The 23,587-nt window shown below is 48.2% G+C and overlaps 1 protein-coding gene across 1 annotated transcript; it reads left to right on the forward strand.

Annotated features, from left to right (window-relative positions):
• Nucleotides 1-970: 970 nt before the first annotated feature.
• On the forward strand, nt 971-22,221 carry TTLL3 (tubulin tyrosine ligase like 3). Its single transcript, XM_081072711.1, is given in 14 exon segments — nt 971-1,374; nt 1,587-1,678; nt 3,337-3,505; nt 3,644-3,741; nt 4,875-5,003; nt 5,725-5,839; nt 6,557-6,655; nt 7,850-8,045; nt 11,277-11,425; nt 14,306-14,549; nt 15,554-15,989; nt 20,834-21,101; nt 21,706-22,031; nt 22,033-22,221. Coding segments are annotated over 14 exon segments (2,775 nt in total). The 5' UTR covers nt 971; the 3' UTR covers nt 22,084-22,221.
• The last annotated feature ends 1,366 nt before the right edge of the window (nt 22,222-23,587 follow it).

Raw genomic sequence — 23,587 nt, forward strand, 5'->3', positions numbered from 1 at the left:
CTTTCGAGAATAATACTTTGCCACTACCTCCAAAAAGGTTTATTTAGTCTTATTTTGAGGGCTGTGCCTAACTGTTCAATTACATTTTTTTCTGCAGTTGATTCAAATGGTCTGTTTTTCTATTTCCAAGTTATTGCAGGGTGTGGGTGGGGAGGATTGCGCTCTGTGCTTTATCATTGTTTCCCCACATACTGTCTTTCAAATCTATTCCCAAGGACCTGCTCCTAAGTCACATCTCTCAGGCCCTGCAGATGCCATCTGGCCTCACCAGGCACCAGCCACACTGTTCCTTTTAGTCCCCTGGAAAGGTTCTTACACTCCTCAGGGCTGTTGCTGAGACTTTCCATGGAATGCTATTCCTCCCTTCTTCCCTGGCCAACTCCTGACCATCTTTGCATTCTGCACACTTAGGCTTAAATGTCACCTCTTCAGAGGACATCCTTATACCCCATTCCTGGTTTTAGTTTATTGCCCTTACCGCCTGGGGCCAGGATAGGTGGACACACCTACATACCTACAACTGTTTTATTCCCCTGTTGCTTGCTTTTTGTTTCCCCTCCACTGGACTGTAAACTCCATGAGGTCAGGGACCATGGAGCTTGTTCTTCTGCCCCAGCACCTAGCCCACTGCCTAGCACGCGGTCCTCTATAAATACGGTGGGACGACTGAAGCCCCGGAAGTATTCCATGAGGAACTTGGGCACTGATCGTAAGTGGTAGCGCAGCGATGTACGCTTCCACCATGGTGCCCCGCTCATCAAGGGTCTGGGACAGGCCCGCTGGAGAGAGCCTCGGAACCAGCCACCGCGGCCTGGTGGTGGCTTGGAATGGTTTCCAAGGCGACAATAAACAGAGGGCGGAGCCTCGGAACGGAGAGCCCAGCTCCGGCGGCTCAGCACTGGCCTCTGCTGGGCCCTCGGGGGAGAGGCGGCGGCGCGCAGCGTGGGGAGGCTGCGCACGGCGAGGGGCGCATGCGGGGCCGTTGCGCGGTGCTGCTCTTGAGCGCTGGGGAGCTGGGGGCCACACATCGGGGTTCTGCTACCTGGTGCCGCCAAGAGGGCGGCCCGGTGTGCAGCTGGCTGCGGAAACCGCAGCCGCGGGAGCCGCGCACCAGTTCCCCAGACCCATGGACCTGGGCGCGCCAGTCTGAGTCCCGGCCTCCAGGGACGTTGCCATGGCCCGGGCCCGCCTCCGCCCTGCCAGACAGGGCTCAGGCAGGAGGCAAACGCTCGGAGGGCAGTCCCGCCTCTGCGCGCAGCCTCGGCGGTGCCTGCGAGTCGCTCGCCCACAGCACCTACGCTCAGGGCGCCGCGGAGCTACGCCCCCTCGGGCCCTCGCATCCCTTGGCCTCGGAGGATGCTCCGCCGCAGGACGGTGAGGCCCACTGCGCTCCACCTATCCGGGCCCCAGGCGGCAGCGGCGAGGCCGAGAAGACGGGGTGGAGGGAATGGGGGTCGGGAGAAGAGCGATAGCGAATGGGCAAACGGAAGACGGGTGGAGAGAGAGAAGCTTGGGCATCGGGGGCCCGGAGAGGCGCTAGACTGAGCACCCAGCCCACCTCACCCTCGCTCCGGATCTTTCTGCAGGTACCCTTGTCCGTTGGCCAGGATTCTCCAAGGGGTCTCACCACATGGGCCGGCTCAGAAATGCCAAGATCCACGTGGAGAGAGCTGTCAAGGTTGGAGGGAGCTGGGGAGGGGGACGCGCAAAGGGGGGGGGTGTTCTAGAAAGGTCCCTGAGAGTGGTTCAACCTCCCTCCCTGAACTATTTTATTACATCCTTAAAAACAAATAAAAAACCCAAAAGCCTTGATCCCACACCCGTTTTCAAATACCTCCCTATTTTTCCATACCCCCACACTTGGCAGACTTGTCTACTTCTTTATCTGGGATTCACTGCTCAGCTCCCACCACTCTGCCTCTGTACTCTTCCCCACTCCCACTGGGAACCACACCAGTCAAGGTCACTAGGGACCTCCAAGGAGCCCAATCCAGCAGCCCCTTTTCTGCCCGAGTATTGGTTGGGCACTCTGTGTCATTCTCCGTGGTTGCCCCACATACCCTTCCCTTTTGGCTTCCTGCACACTCCTAGTTTTCCTTTCTCCGGTCCCTGGCTGCTGCTTTTCAGTTGCCTTTGAAGGTTCCTAGGAATTCCGTTGTTCCCTGGACCTCTCCCCACACCTGTCTCCTGGGCTATAAGTCCAGACTGTGTGCAGCGCCCTCTGCATACCCTTTCCAGCCCAGCCTGTTCTCTGACTCCACACTCAGTAGATGCAGCCCCTGCTTAACATCTCCACCCAGAGAACATGCAAGAATTTCCATGTCCCAAACCATACTCTTGATTTTCCAGCCTAAACCTGTCCTCACTATTGTCTGGTCTCCCCCATATCCCAGTTGCTCAAGCCAGAAATCTGATCTTTCTGTTTGCTCACCCACACATCTACTCCCATTAGGAAAGCCAGTCATCTCTATTTCCAGAACAAGTCTCAATTCTATCACCTTCTCTCCATCTCCACTGAAGCCACCCTCAACCTAGCTATTGTGATTTCTCTCCTACACAAACGACAACAGCCTTCTAAACTGGCCTCTCTGCTTCCGTCCTTGTTTCTCCATCTAAACGCAGTATAGCAGCAAGCCAAACTTACAAAGCCTCCAGCGCTGTCATGCCCCCACTTTGCCTTTAGTGCTTCATGCTGCTGTTGATATAAAATCTAAGTCCATTTCCAAGGCCTGCAGGGCCTTTTACAGTCCAGCCAGTACTACCTCCCCAGGAGCTCTCCCCTTATTTCCACCCTCACCCTGGCCTTCTTCATGTGCATTCGGACCTCTCTCCAGCCTCAACACCTTTGCACATGCTTTTCCCTTTGCCCGAACTGCCATTTTCCCAGCTCTGTAAATTCATTGCTCCTTTTGCACCTTCCCTAGTCATGTATGCATTTCTAGTTTCTCCAGATCCCCATTAAGTATCCAGTTTTTAGAATCAGGCAGCCTGAATGTAAATCTCTGCTCTTTCACTTATCCACTGTGTGGCCAAGCTGCTCAACCTCTCTGTGCCTGTTTCATCACTAGTTAAATGGGGATAATAGATTTATTAAAAATACATGTTGTTGTTAGTAACATACATATTGAACACATATTAGATACTCAATAAATATTAGCTATTACTATTATAAATATGACTATGCATATTTCTTTCTGTACTTGTTTATAATCTGTCTCCCCTACCGGAATATAAAGATTTCCTGAAGGCAGAGCCCATAACTGTCTGGTTCACTATCCCCTACGTCTGGTACTTAGGCAATCCTTACTGAACCAGTAGCCTTCTCTCACCTTACAGCAGAAAAAGATCTTTATGATCCAAGGCCGTTACCCAGTGATCCGGTGCCTCTTGCGCCAGAGGGGCTGGGTGGAAAAGAAGATGCTGCATTTCTCGGGCACCACCCTGCCGCCACCCCAGAAGGGTCTGGATCGCTCCGTGATGGCTGATAGTGACACCACCGAGGATGGTGAGCATTCCCTCCATTTCTGCCAGCGGCCCCTCCTGAGCCCCTTTCCTTTGGTTCCCACTGTCTCGAGGTGAGACTTTGGTGTGGGCCTGTGGGGCAGGGACAGGGACTCACCAGGCCTGGGCTCTGCCTTCACAGAGGACGAGGATGAGGACGAGGTGTTCCCGCCGCCACAGCCGTTTGACTTCGATGATTTACTAGAGTTTGATGACTTAGATGGGACACATGCGCTGATGGTGAGGGCCCCCGGGGCTGGCAGGGGTCTGCTTAGCTGGAGGGAGAGCGCTGGAGTCCAGCTGGATGGCCTCAGACCAATCCTTTCCTTCTCTGGGGCTCAGTTTCCCCATCTATGGTAAAAACTGGTTGCTTCTCTAAAGCCTGGATAGGGCAGCAGAGGGTGTGGGACAGAGTGGGGCTCAGGCAAGGCTGGCATGGCATCAGAACTCTGCTAGGTTGTGTCAGAAGCTAGCAGCATCTCCATGCCTGGTAATTCCCCCTTCCATAGTTCATCTCCTTCCTCTGCCCCCTTAGCAAGTGAAGGCTGGCAGGAAGGGCTTCAAAAGTTCTGAAAAAGGCTGACATGATGGTGTGGAGGATACGCGTGGCTTCAAGTCTCGCCGCCACTACCTACTAAGTTGAATTTCACCCAATTGCCCTCTTTCCATGTCAGGAATGGTTAAGTACTGGCAGTTTCATATGGCTCCTCCTTGTGAGCTCTTGGACATGTCACTTACCCTCTTTGTGCCTCAGTTCCTTCATTTGTGAAATGGGGATAACAGTAGTGCGTGCTTCATAGGGTTGTGGTGAGGATTAAATGAGTTGCTGTTGAAAGTACTGAGGGCAGGGTCTAGCACGTGGTGTGATTGCTTATCAATAACCCCGCGTCCCGGAACTGTAGGAAAGATAGAGAGACTAGAGCCTTTGTCCCGGGTTATGTGCCCGTCAGCTTGGAGTCATTCTCCTACCACCGAGCAAGTTACTGATGGCCGCAAGTTACGGATGGCCGCAAGTTACTGATGGCCGCAAGTTACTGATGGCCGCAAGTTACTGATGGCCGCAAGTTACTGATGGCCGCAAGTTACTGATGGCCGCAAGTTACTGATGGCCGCGGGCCAGAGCAAGGTGTGCTGTTCACTGCCTAGGGGTACGTGGCCAAAGGATCAAGCCCACCTGCTCTCTGATCACCAAGTGTGTGCCCTGAAGGCAGGGATGTGCATTCTGACCTTACATAAAGGTGGTGTGTAGGCTCGAGGCCCCCTGGGAAGCATCTGGTCCTTCCATTCCCCTCCTTGCTCAGCAGCGGGGGAGGAGGCCGCCTCAGGCCTTGTGCAGCCCTCCGCAGCCTCTCTGTCTCCTCTCCTGTCCTCAGTCCCGCATGGTTCGGAATGAGATCCCCTACTTCATTTGGACCACTCGGCGGGACGTGCTGGACTGTCGTTTCCTCTCCAAGGATCAAATGATAAACCACTATGCCAGGGCTGGCTCCTTTACCACAAAGGTGGGCTCCCCGGCTTGAGCAGGCATGGCGGCTTTTACCCCCTAGCCCTTGGGCCAGCAACACAGCTCCCTGCTCTCCTTGTAAATAAGCGAGTTCTCAAGAGGGGGTGGGTATGGAATTCAGTGGGATTTGGAGTCAGACAGTCCTGGGTTCAAATGCAACCCCCTACGTGTCTGGCACATGGAGAAATACTGACTAAAAAAGGCCCCAGGATCCAAATGGGATCAGAACAAATACCAAGCCCAATGATGAGCAAGAGGGCCCTTACCTCCTATGCAGAGGATATCTGGCTGATGGATCCATTCTGTCTTACCTGGGTGTGTTAACAAGTGACTTCATCTCTCTGAGCCTCAGTTTCCTCATCTTTAAATGAGAATACCAGTAAGACTGTCGTCTAGGGTTGTGGCAAGAGTGAAGGCTTCATACTTGGGACCTGCTAGTGTATCTTTTGGTGTGGACTGGAAAGGATTTCTAGAGGAAGCAGGTCTTTAAGGATGTGAAAGGGTGGGTAGGAGGGATGTAGGGCATTCTCGGCAGAGGGACCGCCTGGGCAAACATACAGACATGGATGTGAGGGAGTCAGGCCTCACAAATGGGCAGAGCCTCAGAGAACATCTGGGCAGGATCTCCTAGAGCTTTCTGAGCGTGTGCCGAGGGTGGGGGTCCCTTGGAATTTCTCTGGGCAAGTCCCACCCTGCCCCCTCAGCGGCTAACTCCATAGGTGGGTCTATGCCTCAATCTCCGGAATTTGCCCTGGTTTGACGAGGCTGATGCTGACACCTTCTTCCCACGCTGTTATCGCCTGGGGGCAGAGGATGACAAAAAGGCCTTCATAGGTAAGGAGAGGTCCAGCCCCAGACTGGAGGGGGAAGGGGAAGGCTCTGGCTCGCGTTGGAGAGCAAAGGGCCTTTCTCCTTGTGCCCTCGTCCACCCCAGCAGAACTCCCCCATCCCCAATCCTCATCTTTCCCTAATGTGCCTCCCTTTCTGAATCTCCCAGCTTGTTCAACTCAGACCTCCAGAAGAGCGTAGGGAGCTCAGCTTATATTCTAGAGCAGGTTCTAAAAGTTGGTTGATGGGGTAAGTTGGGAATCCAGAATGGGTTCCAGGCCTGTGTCAGTGGCCACTGGTTAGGTCAGGTTCCTAATCTAGAAAGGGCTCTGAGACAGAATAGTTTCCAATTCCAGAACATGTTCTAAATTCAGGTCAGAATTTGGGTCCAGAGTAGATGCTAGGTTTAAATTAGACTCCAAATCTGAAATAGGTTTTGGGCTAAGATATGGTTCTCAGGCTAGAATAGGTATCTAAAGTGGATCAGGAACAGAAGAGAGAAATAAAACAGGTCTAGGTGAGACTCTGAAGGCAGAATATGAGCCAAGTCAGGTCAGAGTCTGGGTCTGGTTCTATAGTTGAAACAGGAGGCAGGTTCTAAGCCAAGTTCTAGTCAGAAGGTAGGTTCCAGATCCAAAATGGGGCAGGTCATGATCAGGTTCTGGAACCAGAACAGGCCTGGAGCCTAGGGGCTGAGCAGGGTGTCCCCTGCCCTGGGAGCAGAGGACTTCTGGCTGACAGCTGCCCGCAACGTTCTCAAGCTGGTGGTAAAGTCTGAATGGAAGTCACACTCTATCCAGGCAGAAGAGAAAGAGGCCCCGGGTAAGTACTGTGGGCGGGGGGACCTCCAGTCCCCCACCCACCTATCCATCCATCTGTCCATTCATTCATTCGTTATTTATCCACATATCTGTGTATTATCCACATCCATCTGTCTATCCACCACCTTTTCCCACCAACTCATCCATACATTTACTCACCCATGTGTCCATCTAACTCCCTACTCACCCACATAACCCGCCAATCTCACATTCACCTACTCATCCATCCAATCGTCCCTACATTTCCCCACCTATCCCCTCACTATCGATGTACTCATTCCCCTACCTTCTCGGCTCCACACTCCCTATCCATCCGTCCTCATCCTACACATCCTTCCACGGACCCCATCTATCCACCTGCTTTTCTTTCCTCCTATCTACCACCTGTCTATTCTCCAGACCATCCACTCATCCATTCTTCTGTCCCAACCTCCACTTCCTCATTCAGCCCTCCCCATGGGCCTGGCATATGGCCAAGCTCCCTAGAGAGGACAGAACTAAGAATATGTGGTCCTGCCTGTGGGAGCTCAGGTCTCTGTGAAGGAGGAAACAGTGAAACCATGTAGTTTCACGTGGTCTGAAGACCCCTTGTGCTGGTGGAGGGGGACACAGAGAATCCCACATTGCATGTTGGCTCAACCTGTTGCTTGCCCCTTTTCTCTCTGGACTTAGCTCCGACCTCAAAGCCCCCATCCTATAATACAGGGGCCTTTCAGCCAGGGATTCAGGGACAAATGGGGCAGCTCTCTTGGGAGGCGGGAAATCCCTGTCTCTTCCAGAGGGAAACCTCCTCATTGCTATCCCCTGTGTATGTCAGGTACAAAGAAGACTAGTGTGCCAGGATTAGAGGCACAAGGGTCTCAGGTGTGTCAGAGGTCCCAGGAGCAGAGAGGCTGCAGGTGTGTCTGGGGCTATTGGTGCTGAGAGGCTCTGGGGACATTTAAGGTAGACCCTCAAGTGAGTGACAGGTTCTGGGACAGTAGGAGCCAAGGGTGAATGAACACTAGGGTCTCAAGTGAATTAGAACAAAGCCTCAGGTAAGTGACAGGTCCCAAGGAAGTAGGAGATGCAGGTATGTTCTGGGCCTCAGGTGTATTTAGGGTGATTCAGGTAAGTGACTGGCCTTGGAGCAGTGGGGGCTGTGACATGTCAGGTTACCTGTCACATAGTGACAGGCCCCTCCCTACCTCTGCAGGAGACAAGCAGCCCAAGAAACAGGAGAAGAAGCCGGTGATGGTATCCCCGGAGTTTGTGGATGAAGCTCTGTGCGCCTGCCAGGAGCACCTTAGCACTTTGGCCCACCTGGACATTGACAAGGGCCTGGAGGCCCCGCTGTACCTCAGCCCTGAGGGCTGGTCCCTCTTCCTCCAGCGCTACTATCAAGTGGTCCAGTGAGTACCTCTGCAGCTAGGGTGTGGCGCATGGGCAGGGGCCCCTTGCTCTCAGGCGGCTTCCAGGTTCTGAGCCCCCACCTCCTCTCTGACCCTCCCCCTTTTGTTCGCCCTGTTACTCTCCTGCTCGAGAACTCTCAAGAGCTCCCAGTGCCTTCCTCATGGAGTGCAAACCATTCTTCCTGGATCTTGGCATAGCATAGTCACAAACATCATGACTTGTGCTGTCAGATAGACCTGAGTTCGTCCTGGCCTTGCAACTTCCAAGCTCTGTGATCTTGGGAATGTCACTAATCTTTCTGAGCTTTTCTTTTCTCAAATGCAAAATAGGTTTAAAAGTAATGTCTGCCTCAAAAGTAGGATTAGACAGGAAAATCTGTATTATGTGCTCGGCACAGACTCGTAGTATTCACTCACAACATAACAATCTGTTAAGTCATTTAGATTTTATCCTAGAGGCCAGTGTTTCCCAAAGTGTGTTACATAGGATAGTAGTTCTGCAGGATGTAAGTCAATTTTGTGGAAAAAAAGGCGGGAGGGGGGTCGGGGGGCTTTTGTGGTCAATCACATTCAGTTAAACAAAGTTAATTCAAATAGGTTTCCTTGGTGCAGGGCGTTGCAGAATCTGTTGATAGCATCCACTTCCAAGAGAGACAGAGTGTGCAATAGAGCAGCGTTGATGAGCTGCTGTAGGAACTTAGCTCTTGTTTATGTTAATTAGCCTTTGGTCAAATTGGTTTTGTTTTACCTCGGTTCACTTAGTTGCAGAACCTATAGACAATGCTAAATGAGGACTTCCTGTATGTCCTGTACTTTCGTTACCCCAGCACCCCCAAGCCTCCTGAAGCGTCGTGTTCTCAGAACACACTTGGGGAAAAGGTTCTTGAGCAGAGGAAAGGAGTGTCAAGGTGAGATTGGAGCTGTCTAGGGAGACTCCATTCAGCAGAGTGTACAGGAGAGGCTAGAGGGGGAAAAGGCCCTACAGGCAGGAGAACACAGCATTTAGTGAGCCCTTCCTGTTTGTCACACATTGACACAGGCCCCAGAAATGACACATAATCTCTGCCCTCAAGGGACACAAAGCTCAACTGGGGGGGCTGGAAGCAAGCTGGGTGGGGGTGCTGAGGGCCTCCGCTGGGGTGGTGGTAACAGAAAAGGAGTGACCGTTTCAGTGGTTTGGTAGGGGAGACTGAAGGACTAATAAATCAACTTTGAATGAAAGACACACTGAGCAAACCCACGTCATTGACAAATAATTCGTTTGCATCTTTCAAAATGTCAGAAAATGAAAATGACTCTACACTTTCCCTTAGCTATCAGAATATGTAAAAAGACCGTTCTTAAACTAAGAATTATCAAGACTAAGTTAGAACATTAAGTGAAAAGAACCTGAGTCTTACTTATTTCCAGGTGTGGGGCAAGTTCTAGAGTGCTGTATGATCCTCTTAGAAGTTAGGATTTCATAAAATATTTCATTATATATATGTAGTGGTGAGTTATTCAGTACAGATAGTTAGCATTCATTAATTCATTCAATATTGATTCCTGTGTTTCTCAACTTTTTAAAAGAAATCCATGGCTCAGCAGCCAGGCTTTTATCAAGGTTGACTTTCCACAGACACATGGTTATTTTTTCTCTTTGCTAAATATAAAATCATATTGTCACGTTGAATACTTTTCCAAATTACATGTACCCTTACAAGCCCCATGTGACACTTTTCTGGACCAAATCACAGATTTACTGAGCAGATTCTTTGTGCCGTGGTTCATGGAAAAGTTTCCAGCAAACCTGGAAATAGGAGGATCAGGACTAGGCGTGAATAAGAGGCCTTGCCAAACCTCCTCCATCTATCTGTCCCTGTTCCTGGCACTTCGCGAGTGGCTGCTGCTGCCTCCTTATTAAAAGAGAGGTTAAGTTCTCCGTGGCTAGAGGCATTCAAGAGGCTAAGATGTTAAAGGAACATTAGCATCGAGTGGAGGCTTCCTTCCTATTCAGTCAGAAGAAATGGGAGAGTTCAGATGAGGCAACCATCTGGGGTATTTTGTGACTTGATTTAGTTCAGAACATTTTGTGTCCTGTAGGGAACAGGGTCTCTCTTTGTCCACAAACCCGCTATCTGTGCAGACCAGTGGCAGAACCAAGCTCCTGCCAAAGTACTTGCTTATGCAACCATTCATTCATTTAACAAACTTTTAGGGAGTGCCCAATAAGTGCCAGGTATGGTGCTTGGGGGTGGGAACACAACAGAGAGTGACAGCAACAAAAATGTTCCCGCTCTTATGGAGTTTACATTCCAGTAAGGGGAGGCAGACAGACAACAACCAAATATGTGCAGGTGTCAGGCGGTAAGTGATGGGAAAAGAAATAAAGCAAGGAGATGGATGATACGTATGTGCTTGAAAAGAATTGGACCAGGAAGGGACTCACCTATCAACCAGTGTTAGGTCCAGGTTAGAAGGAGAAGGAACCCCCAAAAGCCCCTGTGGGTGGAGGAATTGGTCAGGATGGAGTTTGTATCCTGGCTCAGCCACTTAACTCAATTTGTGGCCTTGGACAAGTCTTAACTCTTCAGGCTTCAGTTTACACTGCTCAGAAATGGGACTAGTAATATCTTCCTTGCAGGACTACTCAGAAGGTTAATAATACATGTACAGCCCTTGGCACTAATGGCGCCTCATCATTCAATGCAGTATGACTGAATTCTGCCAAAGGCAATTTTATTGTAATGGAAAGGGAGGTGGCAAGAAATTGATTGTTGAAGAGGGGGGTGCGTGTAATAAGTTGAATTTTCCCATCCTCTCTCATTCCAGCAGTCTGGGATTGTGACCTGGGCAGATTAGAATTTGGGGGGCAATGTGAGCATGGGGATGGAGGTTTGGAAGAGACCTACTGTGTGTCCCCGAAGATAAAACCTGGCCCAACCATCAGCTCTAATGCATCTTTTGGAGTAAAAATTAATATAAGACCCGATCTTATATTGTTAGATAAGACTTCGTCTTATAGCAAAATAAGACCGGGTCTTATACTAATTTTTGCTCCAAAAGATGCATTAGAGCTGATGGTCTGGCCAGGTCTTATTTTCGGGGAAACCCGGTATCTGGATCTGTAGGGTGGGGACGGCACAACCAAGACTGGTTGGACCATGGCCAGGGGGCTTGTGTCTCCCTTTGCCTTATCCACCAGGCTGCCCCCAGGCCCAGCCCTGCCCAAGACCCATCATCTCCCCACAGCGAGGGGGCGGAACTCAGGCACCTCGACACTCAGGTCCAGCGCTGTGCGGACATCCTGCAGCAGCTGCGGGCTGTGGTGCCCCAGATGGACATGGAAGGAGATCGAAACGTCTGGATCGTGAAGCCGGGAGCCAAGTCCCGTGGCCGAGGTGGGGGTCAGCCCCTGCTTCCTGCACCAGCACCCTACTTCCTGCCTCCCCAGCTAGAGGCCAGGGATGTTAATAGTTCAGGCTCTACTGGAGCCAAACAGCCCTGGTTTGAATCCCAACTCTGCTACCAATATGCTGTGTGACCTTGAGCAAGTTCTATCACCTCTCTGCACCTCAGTTCCCTCATCTATGAGGAATGGTAATAGTTCCTATGAGGTGAGGATTAAATGAGGAAGTGTGTCGCCGCACACAACACAAGGCTCACTGTGGTGCCTGGCACAGAGTAACCCCCATAAATGTTGGCTGCTGTGATGCTGCCAGTTTTTCCTCTCCTGCCCTCAGAGTCGGGTTAGTGCTTTTGGTAGGTCTGGTGATATTCACGTGCCGGTGCTTGTCATCTGTGGGCTCTCTGATCTGACAGGTGCATCTTTGTGAGGTACAGCATAGTGGTTAAGGGTATGGATGCCGGGAGCCAGAATGCCTGGGTTCAAACCCGGGCAGCTCTGCCTCCTATTCGTAAAACTTTGGGTAGGTTAGTTACCCGCTCTGTGTCTCATTTTCATCATTGGTAAAATGAAATCAATAATATCTACCCGAGAGAATTAGATGAATATAATACCTGTAAAGTACATAGATCCTGTGCTTTTTTTATACAGTAACTGTAATAATATAAGTGCTATTATTTTCAGCTATTATTCTGGCCACTCAGCCCAATGTGAATGAAATCTGAACAGGTGAGCCAGCAAGCTGAGGTGGTGACTTAGACCAGCCTTTAAAAACTGATTAAGGACTCCCAAGATGTAGAAGACAGACTTTTGACAGATCACGCCAAATATTGCCCTTGGGTGAATTTGTTCATGTCCCGGTGACATGGGGGTTGCAGATATTCCTCTTGGGGATGTCACTTCCAAACCAACATTGTGGTCTTTTTCTACCTTGAAATAATTTTGTTGGGTTTTCCAAGTATGAAAATACGTATTTATTATATTAAAGAAAAAGATCAGACAATTTTGGAAAGTAGAAAGAAGAAAGCAAAAGCCTCTCTTGATTTCACTGAGCTAACTACTGTTAACATTTTGTTGCAGTTCTTTCTACACTTCCTTCTATTTGGAGAGAGAGAGATTGATTTTAAACAAAACACTGTTCTATAGCTTCCTTGTTTCATTACACCTTTTGATATCAGTATTATTTACTTATTCTTTGCATTTTTCTTTTATTTTTAACACTAGATCTTGGAGATCATTCCATTTCAGTACATCCAAACATGCTTTTTTTGTTGTTGTTTTTAGCTTCTTGTATGGACACTTTTACAATACATAAACGAAAGAGAATAACACAAGGAATCCCCATATACCAAGTACCAAATTTCAATATTTTCTCTCCATTTTTAGAAAAACTTAATTGAAATGTATATATAATATACCTCATTGAAAAGGGTACACATTGTGGGTATACAAGTCAATGAATTGTCACAAAGGGAACACACTTGCAGAAACAGCACCCAGATTGTGAAATAAAACATTACCTGCACCCTAGAGGGCCCCTTCCCACACTTCCTTCCAGTCTCTACCTCCCCACAATGATGGCCCCTCTTCTGATTTATAATCCCATAGATTAGTGTTGCCTGTTTGTGAATGTTATGTGAAAGTATAGTACGTACTCTCCCCTCAGTCTGTTTCACAGCTGCGTAGTCTTATCTTGTTTAGATGTACTGTCATGGACGTGCCTAATCCTTTTCTGAGATGGCTGCCAGTTTGTTCCCTATTTATTTGTTTATTGATTGATTGCTCTTACAAGCAACTCTACGAGGAACACACATCCTGTTCAGATGTCTTGTGGCATTTACTTCCTTAGGATACATTCCTAGAAATGGAATTGCTAGGTGAAAGGGCATGAACAGTCTTCAATTTTTTTACACAAGGCATCATGTTCTTGGGAATCTCAGTGATCAGTCCGGCCATTGGAGAAAGCATCTGGCTTGGGAACCAGCCAGAAGTTATTCCGTGCCATTGGCAGGCGATCAGGCTGTTTTGGGGGCCAAACAAAGAAGGAATGAGATTGACTGGTGAGTGTGTGTGTTTGGTTTGCAGTGTGATTCTGATATTTATCAGCATTGAACTGATGCCTTATAAGCAGAAGATACTTACTCCACTAGTTATAAAACAGACAAAATAAGATACCATTTTCTACCCAGGAGAATGGCAAAAATAATCAACGGTGTTGTGTAGGATGTGGGCAGACACAACTGATACACTCCTGCTCGTCATATAAAATGGAAAAATGGACATGCCCTTGGAGCCTGCAAATCTGTGGCTAGAAATTTATTCTATAGGTAACTGATAATAATGATATGAGTTAACATTTACTGAATGCTCACCATATGCCAGGCACTATTCTAAATCCTTAACAATTTTAAATGTATAGAATCCTATGAAATTGAGGCACATATAGACTCTACCACTACCTGGAAGGATATCCACAGTTGGCTGCCTCTGGGGATAGAGACATATTCTTTATTGTATACCCTTTTGTACTGTCTAATTTTTGTTTCTCTTTTTTTTTTATTCGGTTAATTACATCAAGAAACGAATCAAAGTCATATATGCATATGGTTAAAGAAACAAGACCAGTGCTGTTTGAATTTTTATTAGTGTATATATTCCTTTTCAATCAAACAAAACTGATTCATTAAAAAAAAATTAAATCCTTAGCAGATTTTCAGGTTTCCCAAAGGCAACAGGTTCTGACGGAGGCAGGCAGTCTGACCGCGTGGCCCTATCAGTTCTGTGGGGATGAGAGCTTATGATGAGCTGTCCACGGTCCCTAGCCCTTCGTCCAGTGGGAACCTGCCCTGATCCCTGACCCTCATTTCCCCCGCAGGCATCATGTGCATGGACCACCTGGAGGAGATGCTGAAGCTGGTGGAGGGCAACCCCGTGATTACGAAGGATGGCAAATGGGTGGTACAGAAGTATATCGAGCGGCCCCTGCTCATCTTTGGCACCAAGTTTGACCTGAGACAGTGGTTCCTGGTGACTGACTGGAACCCACTGACCGTGTGGTTCTACCGTGACAGCTACATCCGCTTCTCCACACAGCCCTTCTCCCTGAAGAACCTGGACAAGTGAGCCCCACCACGCACCTCCTATGAGCTCCCAGTCTAGTTGGGGAGCTTGGGCAAGGAACAGGCGATTCCCGTGCAATGCTGGGCTCCAAACACAGACTCTGCAGGCAGGCAAGCGGTCCCTCCATCCGTCCAACCATCCTTCCATCCTACAGATACCTGCTGAGTGTGTGCCCTGTGCCTTTCTCTGTTGTAGGCGCTTGGCACACAGCAGTGAACAAAATAAGAGCCCTGCTCTTAAGAGTTCACATTCTAGTAGGGAGAACAGACAAACAATGGACATAGTAAGGAAAATCGTCTAGTAGGTTAAAAGGTGATATGAAAAAAAGCATGTAGAGCAGGGGAAAGCAGGGGTCAAGAGAAATTTGCAAGAAGAGAGGCCAGTTGCAACACTAACTTGTGGGGTAAGAGAAAGCCTTGTTGAATCCTGGGTTCAAATTCCATCTCTGCAGCTTCTAAGCTGTGTGACGTTGGTCGTGTGAAAACCTACTTGACCTTCCATTTACACGACCGAAGAGCTGAGGCAGTAATATGAAACTCATAATTATAGCTGTTAATCATTAAGTGCTTTGTATGGGATAGGTGCTAAGCACTTTATGCCTATTAGTCATTCCTGAAAACCCAGTGAAGTGGGTACTATAACTACCCCCATTTTACAGATGTGAAAGGAGCACTCGGGTTAACTGACTTGCCTAAGATCTCGCCGCTGGTCAGTGGTGAAGCTAGGACTTGAGCACATGTCTTGCTGATTATAAAGCCCATACGCTTACCCACCTTCTCTCTAGGCACTGGGAAGGTTCACTGACACTGCACAAAGCACTTAACACTGTGTCCTCCATAGTTAGTGCCTCAGAAGTGGTCCTGAGAGATTAGACTAGTTCTGGCCCTCGGGCCTTTGTCCCCTCATCAGGGGCCCATCTCAAGTTGAATGGTCTAGGGTGGCCCAGGGCTGGTTCCAGGGTTTGCCTGCCCTCCCTTCCCCAGCTTTCTGCTCTCTGCCTCAGCTCTGTGCACCTGTGTAACAACTCCATCCAGAAGCACCTGGAGAATTCGTGCCATCGGCACCCGCTGCTGCCCTCAGACAACATGTGGTCAAGCCAGAAGTTCCAGGCCCACCTGCAGGACACGGGGGCCCCGAACGCTTGGTCCACCATCATCGTGCCTGGCATGAAGGCTGCAGTGATCCATGCTCTCCAGACCTCCCAGGATGCGGTGCAGTGTCGGAAGGCCAGCTTTGAGCTCTATGGTGCTGATTTTGTGTTTGGTGAAGACTTCCAGCCCTGGCTCATTGAGATCAATGCCAGCCCCACCATGGCGCCCTCCACGTCTGTCACCGCACGGCTCTGTGCCGGCGTGCAAGCTGACACCCTGCGTGTGGTCATCGACTGGCGGCTGGACCACAACTGTGACACGGGAGCCTTCGAGCTCATCTACAAGCAGGTGAGGTGGCCAGGCCCAGGCAGAAGCCCAGAGAGTGTTCCCCCTCTTCCAGGCTGCCCCATAGTGAAGCACAGGGCACTGCCGTCAGGCAGACCCAGTACAAATCCTGGTCCTGCCACAGAGAATGCATTCGCTCCCTCATCTGTAAGATGGAGATGCTATTAGCCTCCTTCTCATGGCGTTTGGCAGGATGACATGAGTTAATACGTGTGGCTAATATTTCTAGAGAGGCGTATGGCATAGTGTTAAAAGCATAGATTCCTGAACCTCCCTGGGTTCAAATCTCTGCTCAATAACTACAAGCTGTGTGATGCTGAACAACTTCCTAATCTCTAGAGGGTCTCCGTTTCCTTATCTGTAAAGCACGAATGAAAACACTACGTACCTCATAAGGTTGTGAGAATTAAATGAGTTAATTTAGGTGAAGCACGTTAGAACAGTGCGTGGCACATAGTAAAGGCTACACAGGTTTTAGCTATTGTTGCTCTTACCTAATAGGGTTGTTAAGCGTCTCACGATGAATGGCATGACCCGTAGGACCCGTAAAGCGCCTGGACACAAAGTAATAGTGTTAGTGGAATTATTCTTATTCTTATTTTATTCATTGGTATTATTTTACTCATATTGTTATTATTTTCCTTATATTGTAATTATTTTACTCACCTTGTTCCAAAAAGAGATTTGAGTCCATTTATCAAAATAGAATAAGGTTTTTAAAGATCAGTCAAAAAACCGATTTTAAGGGTTTAGGAGCTCTGTGAGTAATTTCTTGTAGCGGTTAAATTACTTCTGATTAGGATTTTCATCCGTCAAAGTTTGGCCACAGGGAGAGAACATTCTGATCCCATGGACCAGGTGTCCTGGTTTTGTCCCAGTTACTGATCATAAATTAATGTATTGGCATTTTGGTTTCAAACAATATAAATGAGGAAATATAAGGGCAAAAAATCAAAACCAAGGGAAAAGGAAATGTCCTGGCATAGTGGTCCCCAAATGCTGGTTCATAGGCCAGAATAGCCTAGAAAGCTTTCCAAATATACTGATGTCAGGAAGCCCCATCCCCAGAGATTGAGCTGAAATGTCTGGCTTAGGGACTATGCATTTGCATTGTTCAAATGTCCTAGTTGTCCCCAAAATCTTTTATAGCTGACTTTTTTTGTTTTTGCTTTTTAAACCAACATGTAATCAAGATTCACACTTTGCGTTGGTTGTTTTGTCTCTCTCTCTCTCTTTCTCTCTCATAGACACTCTCACCCAGAAAGGAGAGGCAGGGTGGGAAGTACACAGGAATCATTAGTCCACAGCAATTCTGAAATCCAGCCTAGCATATATTTCTAGTTTTGCTATTAGGACTCATTGTTACTTACTGGGAGTTCTCCATGGCTCTTGCTTCCATCCATTGGGATCTCAGCTCAGCCCTGAATCATCCTTCTTTTTCCATGAACTTTCTCAATAGTTCTTAGTTTGTTACCTTCTTGTAGAAATTTGGGAGTACAAAAGCCTCTTTTGTTTCATATTGCAACTGTCCCTTACAGTCCAAGTAGATATTTTTAAAACCCTGTGGGTTTCCTATATGTCAATTTATAACCCATTGTATTACACAAAAGCCATGTCCAGGGGTGGCTGGTTAGCTCAGTTGGTTAGAGCGCCATGCTTGTAACACCAGGGTTGCCGGTTCAATCCCCACATGGGCCAGTGTGAGCTGCGCCCTCCACAACTAGAGTGAAACGACTAATTGACTTGGAGCTGATGGGTCCTGGAAAAACACACTTCAAATAGATAAAAGTTTTTTTTTAAAAAAAAAAGATTTAAAAAAGCCATGTCCACAATTCTTTGAGCTCTTCTCTCTTTTGTGAGGCTGCTATAGAACAATAGCCCTCAGAATTATAGCAGCACTGCTGTTAGTTGGCAAAGAGGGCCTCTCTGCTCAACTCAAAATGCATGATAGACCGAAACATAAGTCCCATAGGTATGCCCTTGGGATGCTTAAAAGAGCTGTCGCTACATGTTTTAAAGGGCCTATCAGGTATGACTTAGATCTCTCTGAAATTTTGTGGAGTTTTTTTTTGAGATAGAATTGACATAACATTATAGTAACTTTAGGTGTACAATATAATGATTTGATATTTGTATATATTGTGAAATGATCACCACAATAAGTTTAGTTAATCATCCATTACCACATGCAGTTAACAAAATTGTTTTTCCTGTCATGAGAGCTTTTAAGATCTATTCTCTTAGCAACTTTCTTTTTTTTTTTTTTTTTTCCTTTTTTTTTTTTTTTAATTAATTTTATTGGGGTGACAATTGTTAGTAAATTTACATAGATTTCAGGTGTACAATTCTGTATTACATCGTCTATAAATCCCATTGTGTGTTCACCACCCAGAGTCAGTTCTCCTTCCATCACCATATATTTGATCCAGCAACTTTCAAATATATAATACAGTGTAATTAACTATAGTCGCCATGCTGTACATTACATCCCCGGGACTTATTTATTGTATAACTGGAAGCTTAAACCTTTTGACCACCTTCCCCCATTTCAACCCTCTCTCTCCCATTCTCCTGCCTCTGGCAATCACCAATCTGTTCTCCATATCTGTGAGTTCAGTAGTTTTATTTTCCTAAGCTTCTACATATAAGTGAAACCATATGGTATTTGTCTTTCTCTGTCTGACTTATTTCACTCAACATAATGTTTTCAAGGTCCATCCATGTTGTCACAAATGGCAAGATTTCCTTCTTTTTATGGCTGAATATATCACATTTTTGTTACCATTCATCCATCAGTGGACACGTAGCTTGTTTCCATGTCTTGGCTATTGCAAGTAATGCTGCCATGAAGATAGGGGTGCAGATATTTTTTTGAGGTAGCATTTTTGCTTCCTTTGAATAAATACCCCTAAGTGAAATTACTGGATCATATGATAGTCCTATTTTTAATTTTTTGAGGAACTTCCACAGTGTTTTCCATAGTGGCTGCACCAATTTACATTCTTACCAACAGTGCACAAGGGTTCCCTTTTCTCCACAGCCTCTCCAATACGTTTTTAATTCTCGTCTTTTTGATAACAGCCGTTGTAACGGGGTGAGGTGGTATCTCATTGAGGTTTTGATTTGCATTTCCCTGATGATTAATGATGTTGAACACCTTTTCCTATAGCTTTGTAATATAGTTTGAAATCAGGAAGCCTGATGCCTCCAGCTTTGTTCTTAAGATTGCTTTGGCTAATTGGGTTATTTTATGGTTCCATACAGATTGTAGGATTTCTTTTCTACTTCTGTGAAAAGTGCCATTGGTATTTTGATAGGGATTGCATTCAATGTGTAGATTGCTTTCGGTAGTACGGACATCTTAAAAATATTAATTCTTCCAATCCATGAGCACAAAATACCTTTCCATTTATTTGTGTCTTCAATTTCTTTCATCAGTTTTCAGCGTACAGGTCTTTCACCTCCTTGGTTCAATTTATTCCTAGGTATTTAATTCTTTTTGATGCTCTTTAATCTCTTTTAATCTAGAACAGCCCCACGGCTCCCCCTCTCTGCCCCCCAAGATTGGATCTTTTGTAGGGACCAGGCTGATTGTTATGTAGAACTGTCCCACATTCTGGATTTATCTGATTGCTTCCTCGGGGTGGTTTTTAACTTGTTCTTCTGTTATCTGAATGTCCTGTAAACTAGAAGTTAGGTCAAACAGCTTGATGAGGTTCAGGTTAAACATTTTTGGCAAGACGACTTGAGAGGCGATGCTGGGTACCTCCTACAGCATCACAAGGTGTGCACTGTTGGAGTGTCTCGCGATCAGTGATGCTAAGTCTGACCATGGGTTAAGGAGGTGGCTACCAGACCTCTCCATTGAAAGCTGCATCCTCCCTTTTGCAGCGATCAGTTACTTTGTAAGGGGATATTTTGGTCATGTGCAAATGACACATTTTCCTGTCATCCTTTTCACCTACTTGTTTTGATAGCCCGTTTCCATTCTTGCCTATTGTATCCGAGTTGCAAAATGTTAAGTTTCTAATTCTGTCTTTCCTTCTACATTTGTTAGCTGAGATTCTGTAAAGATGAGCTTTTCCTCATCAATTGGACGTTCCAGGATCTCTGATATCTGGATTTTTAACAAGCCTCAAGTGACTCTCTTTAGGTAGATTCTAATCAGGATCCTTTGATGGCACAGAAAACACCTCAAAGTAGCACCAGGTTAAAAGAAGGGTTCTTAGCAAGACACAAGCGGCTGTCCTGGAGCCCAGCTGCAGGAAGGACAGCTTGGCTTTATAGGAACTTAACAATTGCACCGGAGCAATTTCTCTGCCTGCCTTTGTACATTTGCTGTTTCATCCCCTCCACAGAATGCCTTCTTTAAGGCTCTTAGTTTCTGCTTCCCCATAACTTGGGTTCACATGAGGCTTTAGGCAGTTTCCAAGCGTCTTATCTGTCTGGATGTCATAACTCAAATTCTCTCTGCAGAGAATCCAACTCAACTCAGGAAGCTTTCCATCCTCAATGGACTACAGAGTAGGGCCACACATATTCCGGAAGGAGCCAGGGCTGTTTAGGAGGGTAAGGGGGTGGAGAGGTGCTAGTGGAGGCATGGCTGAGACTCCCCCACTCCTCTGGGTTACTAATCCCAGGGTCTCAGTGACTCTCTAGGGTCTGATTCGGGCCTCCGGGGCCAGACCCCTTAGAAGACAGAGGTAGGCTTCCCACTTCTCAGCCCAGAAATGTCTCCTGACTAAGTGCCCCAGAAACGAATTCCATCCATCTCTGCCGAGTCCTTCTGGGGCTAGGATTCCAGTAGCATTGTCTGAGCAGGCCTTGTCTCCTTTTCTTCCTCGTAGCCTGCTGTGGAAGTGCCCCAGTATGTGGGTATCCGGCTCCTGGTAGAGGGCTCCACCATCAAGAAGCCCATGGCGGTGTGTCACCGGCGGACAGGGGTCCAACCAGCACTCCCTCACCTGACCCAGGAAGGATCTGGGGAAGGCAAGGACTTGAGGACCCCTACCCATAGTTCAGTTCCTAGGAAAGTTCCTGAGACCAGGGGCCTGGGGCACACTGAGAAACCAGACTCCGCTGCCACCACATCGGCCCCCAGAAAGGGGAAGAAAGGCAAGGCGAAAAGTGCTGCAGCTCTGGTCTGCCCCAATATCCAGAAGTGGGACCCCCCCAGCACCAAGATGGGCTGCATTTTCACCATGACTTTGGCTAGTGGGGACAGAAAACTCCACTCCTTGAATAGATTGCCACTGAGTCTGAAGAATCCCCAGGCCCTGGATAAGACCATTCTCCCCAAACACCCCAGGGTCTCAAGGCAATTTCTTTCCGCTCTCCAAACTCCTCCTGAGCACCTGAATTTGCCTCCCACCCACAGCCCCACCAAAGAACCCCCAGTAGCAAGTAAAAGGCACCACGTAAAAAGTATTTTTTAAAAATATACATCCAAGGGAGTATCGTCACTTCTAAAGGAGTCACCCTGCAAGGCAGTTTACTTATTTCAAAGATGCCTGGACTCAATCCCCGGTTGATCTCTCTCTAGAGCCCAAGCTTTTCCTGTGGCAGTGTTCTGCCTTTGCCTCCATACAAAGTTGCCTCTGGGAGAAAGGACTTAATATTTGCATGGCACTTAATAGTTTACACTGTGTTGCTACTACCTAACCAGCTCCTTTCGTTCTCACAACCTAGCGAAGTAGGTGCTATTATCCCCATTTTCCAGCCAAGGTATCAGGAAGTTTAAGGAAGTTGTCCGAGGTTGCACAGCTCAGAAGAGGCAGAGCTGGGATGCAGACGCAGGTCTGTTGGACTCCAAACCCTGTACCCTTCCCATGGTCTCCGGAGGAGGAGCTGGGAGGGCTCCCTCTGACCTCTTATGCCCTAGCCTTCACGTCCTCCTGCCTCCCAGCCCCCCACACGCACCTTGAGGGGCAGCTGCTCAGCTGGGGGCTCTCCCCAGGCCTTCACAGCCCCTCTTGCTCCCACAGCCCCTTACCATTTTCCCAGCATCCACACCAAGACTCGGCTGCCATCTCCCCACGTGCTCCAAACCCCGGGGGCGGGTCCTCAGACTGCAGCACAGCAAGTTGGTGAGCTCTAAGGCCCTGTCGACAACAGGCAAAGCCTTGATGATTCTACCTACCGCCAAGGTTTTGATTTCCCTGCCACCTAACTCCGAGCTCAAGCAGGCACCCAACATCCTGAAACCAAGAAAGGTGGGCCTCAAACTGTGACTCGCATCCTGGGTGGGCAGTGCTAAGTACTTGGGTCAGGGCTGGAGGGTACAGGCAGAAGGCAGCTCCCAGGCGGGCTGGAGTCCAATGGGAGGGCTGGTTTCCCTCAGAATGCCCTTCCTAGACAGATTCCTGATCATCTCTCCCCATCCTTTCACACCGAGGCTGTTGCTCCCCAGCACCTTGGTGGTTCCCATCCTGGAAGTGATTGTGGTCTCTACCCTCTGAAGTTGGAAATCTTCCTGGCACCCATTGGAAGATCAAAGCTAAAGGCAAGTTCAAGGCCAGACTCTGTGACAGACCCAAGGCTGAGGCATGCCTCATGAAGACACTGAGCCTTCTGGGACCCCTGCCCCTAATCGATGCACACCAGGGGTTGGGGGGATGTGGGTGAGAGGCGAGAGAGGCCCAGGTTTCAGGCCTCTTGCCCCAATGCTGGGTGCGGTGCCAAATAAAAAGGAACAAGTGAAGTATTCTAGGCATGCCTCCATTTCTCCTGGAGTGTGAAGAGAGGGTAGGGTCGGGTTCTGTAGCCCAAAGTCCAGAACAAGAGTTAGAGGCCATCAGCAACTCCTCCATGAAGCAAGGCCAAGAATTTCCACCTAGCAGCAGACATGGGGCTTCCCGTTCAGGGACTCCCCCGGCATTTCTGATCTTTGGATGGGGCGGAGGTAAGCCTCACTTTACAGAAGAGTCTGAATGAGAAGACATGGCTTGTCCAAGATCACAGGGCAATGGGCCGGAGGCTGGGACACATTGCCAGAATGGCCAACCACTGGGGTCCCTCCAATCCTCAAGACCAGAGGACGAGGTGGGCTGACAGCAGAATGACATCTAATGGGCACAAGATTTACAGTGAGACTTAGAGGGAAGGGTGGGCCTTGCATAAACCCCAGCCTTTCTCCAGGAGTGGGCCTGTCCCTTCCTCAGCAAGGCACCAAGGTCGCCTAAAAAGGAAACATCCAATAAGCCATACCCATCTGAAACAGTTTGGTATTCCCTCGTTGTAATGGGTTGTTGAATGGTGCCTCCCCCCCGCCCGCCCCACCAAGATAGGTTCCTACCTGGAACCTGCGAATGACTTTATTTGGAAAAAGGGTCCTTGTAGATGTAATTACATTTTGTAACGACCTTGAGATGAGTGGATTATCCAGGTGGGCCCTAAATCCAATGACAAGTGTCTTTATAAGAGGCAGAAGAGAAGACACAAACACGAGGAGGCTGTGTGAAGATGAGGCAGAAACTGATGTGAGGCAACCACAGGCCAAGGAATGCTCAGAGCCACCAAACGCTGAAAGAGGCCAGGAAGGGTTCTCTAGAACCTTCGAGAGCACAGCCACGTCTGTTAGCAGGATTTCAGGCTTCTGGCCT

Source organism: Rhinolophus hipposideros, assembly GCF_964194185.1.
Source record: "Rhinolophus hipposideros genome assembly, chromosome: 14".
In the NCBI taxonomy this organism is placed as follows: domain Eukaryota; kingdom Metazoa; phylum Chordata; class Mammalia; order Chiroptera; family Rhinolophidae; genus Rhinolophus; species Rhinolophus hipposideros.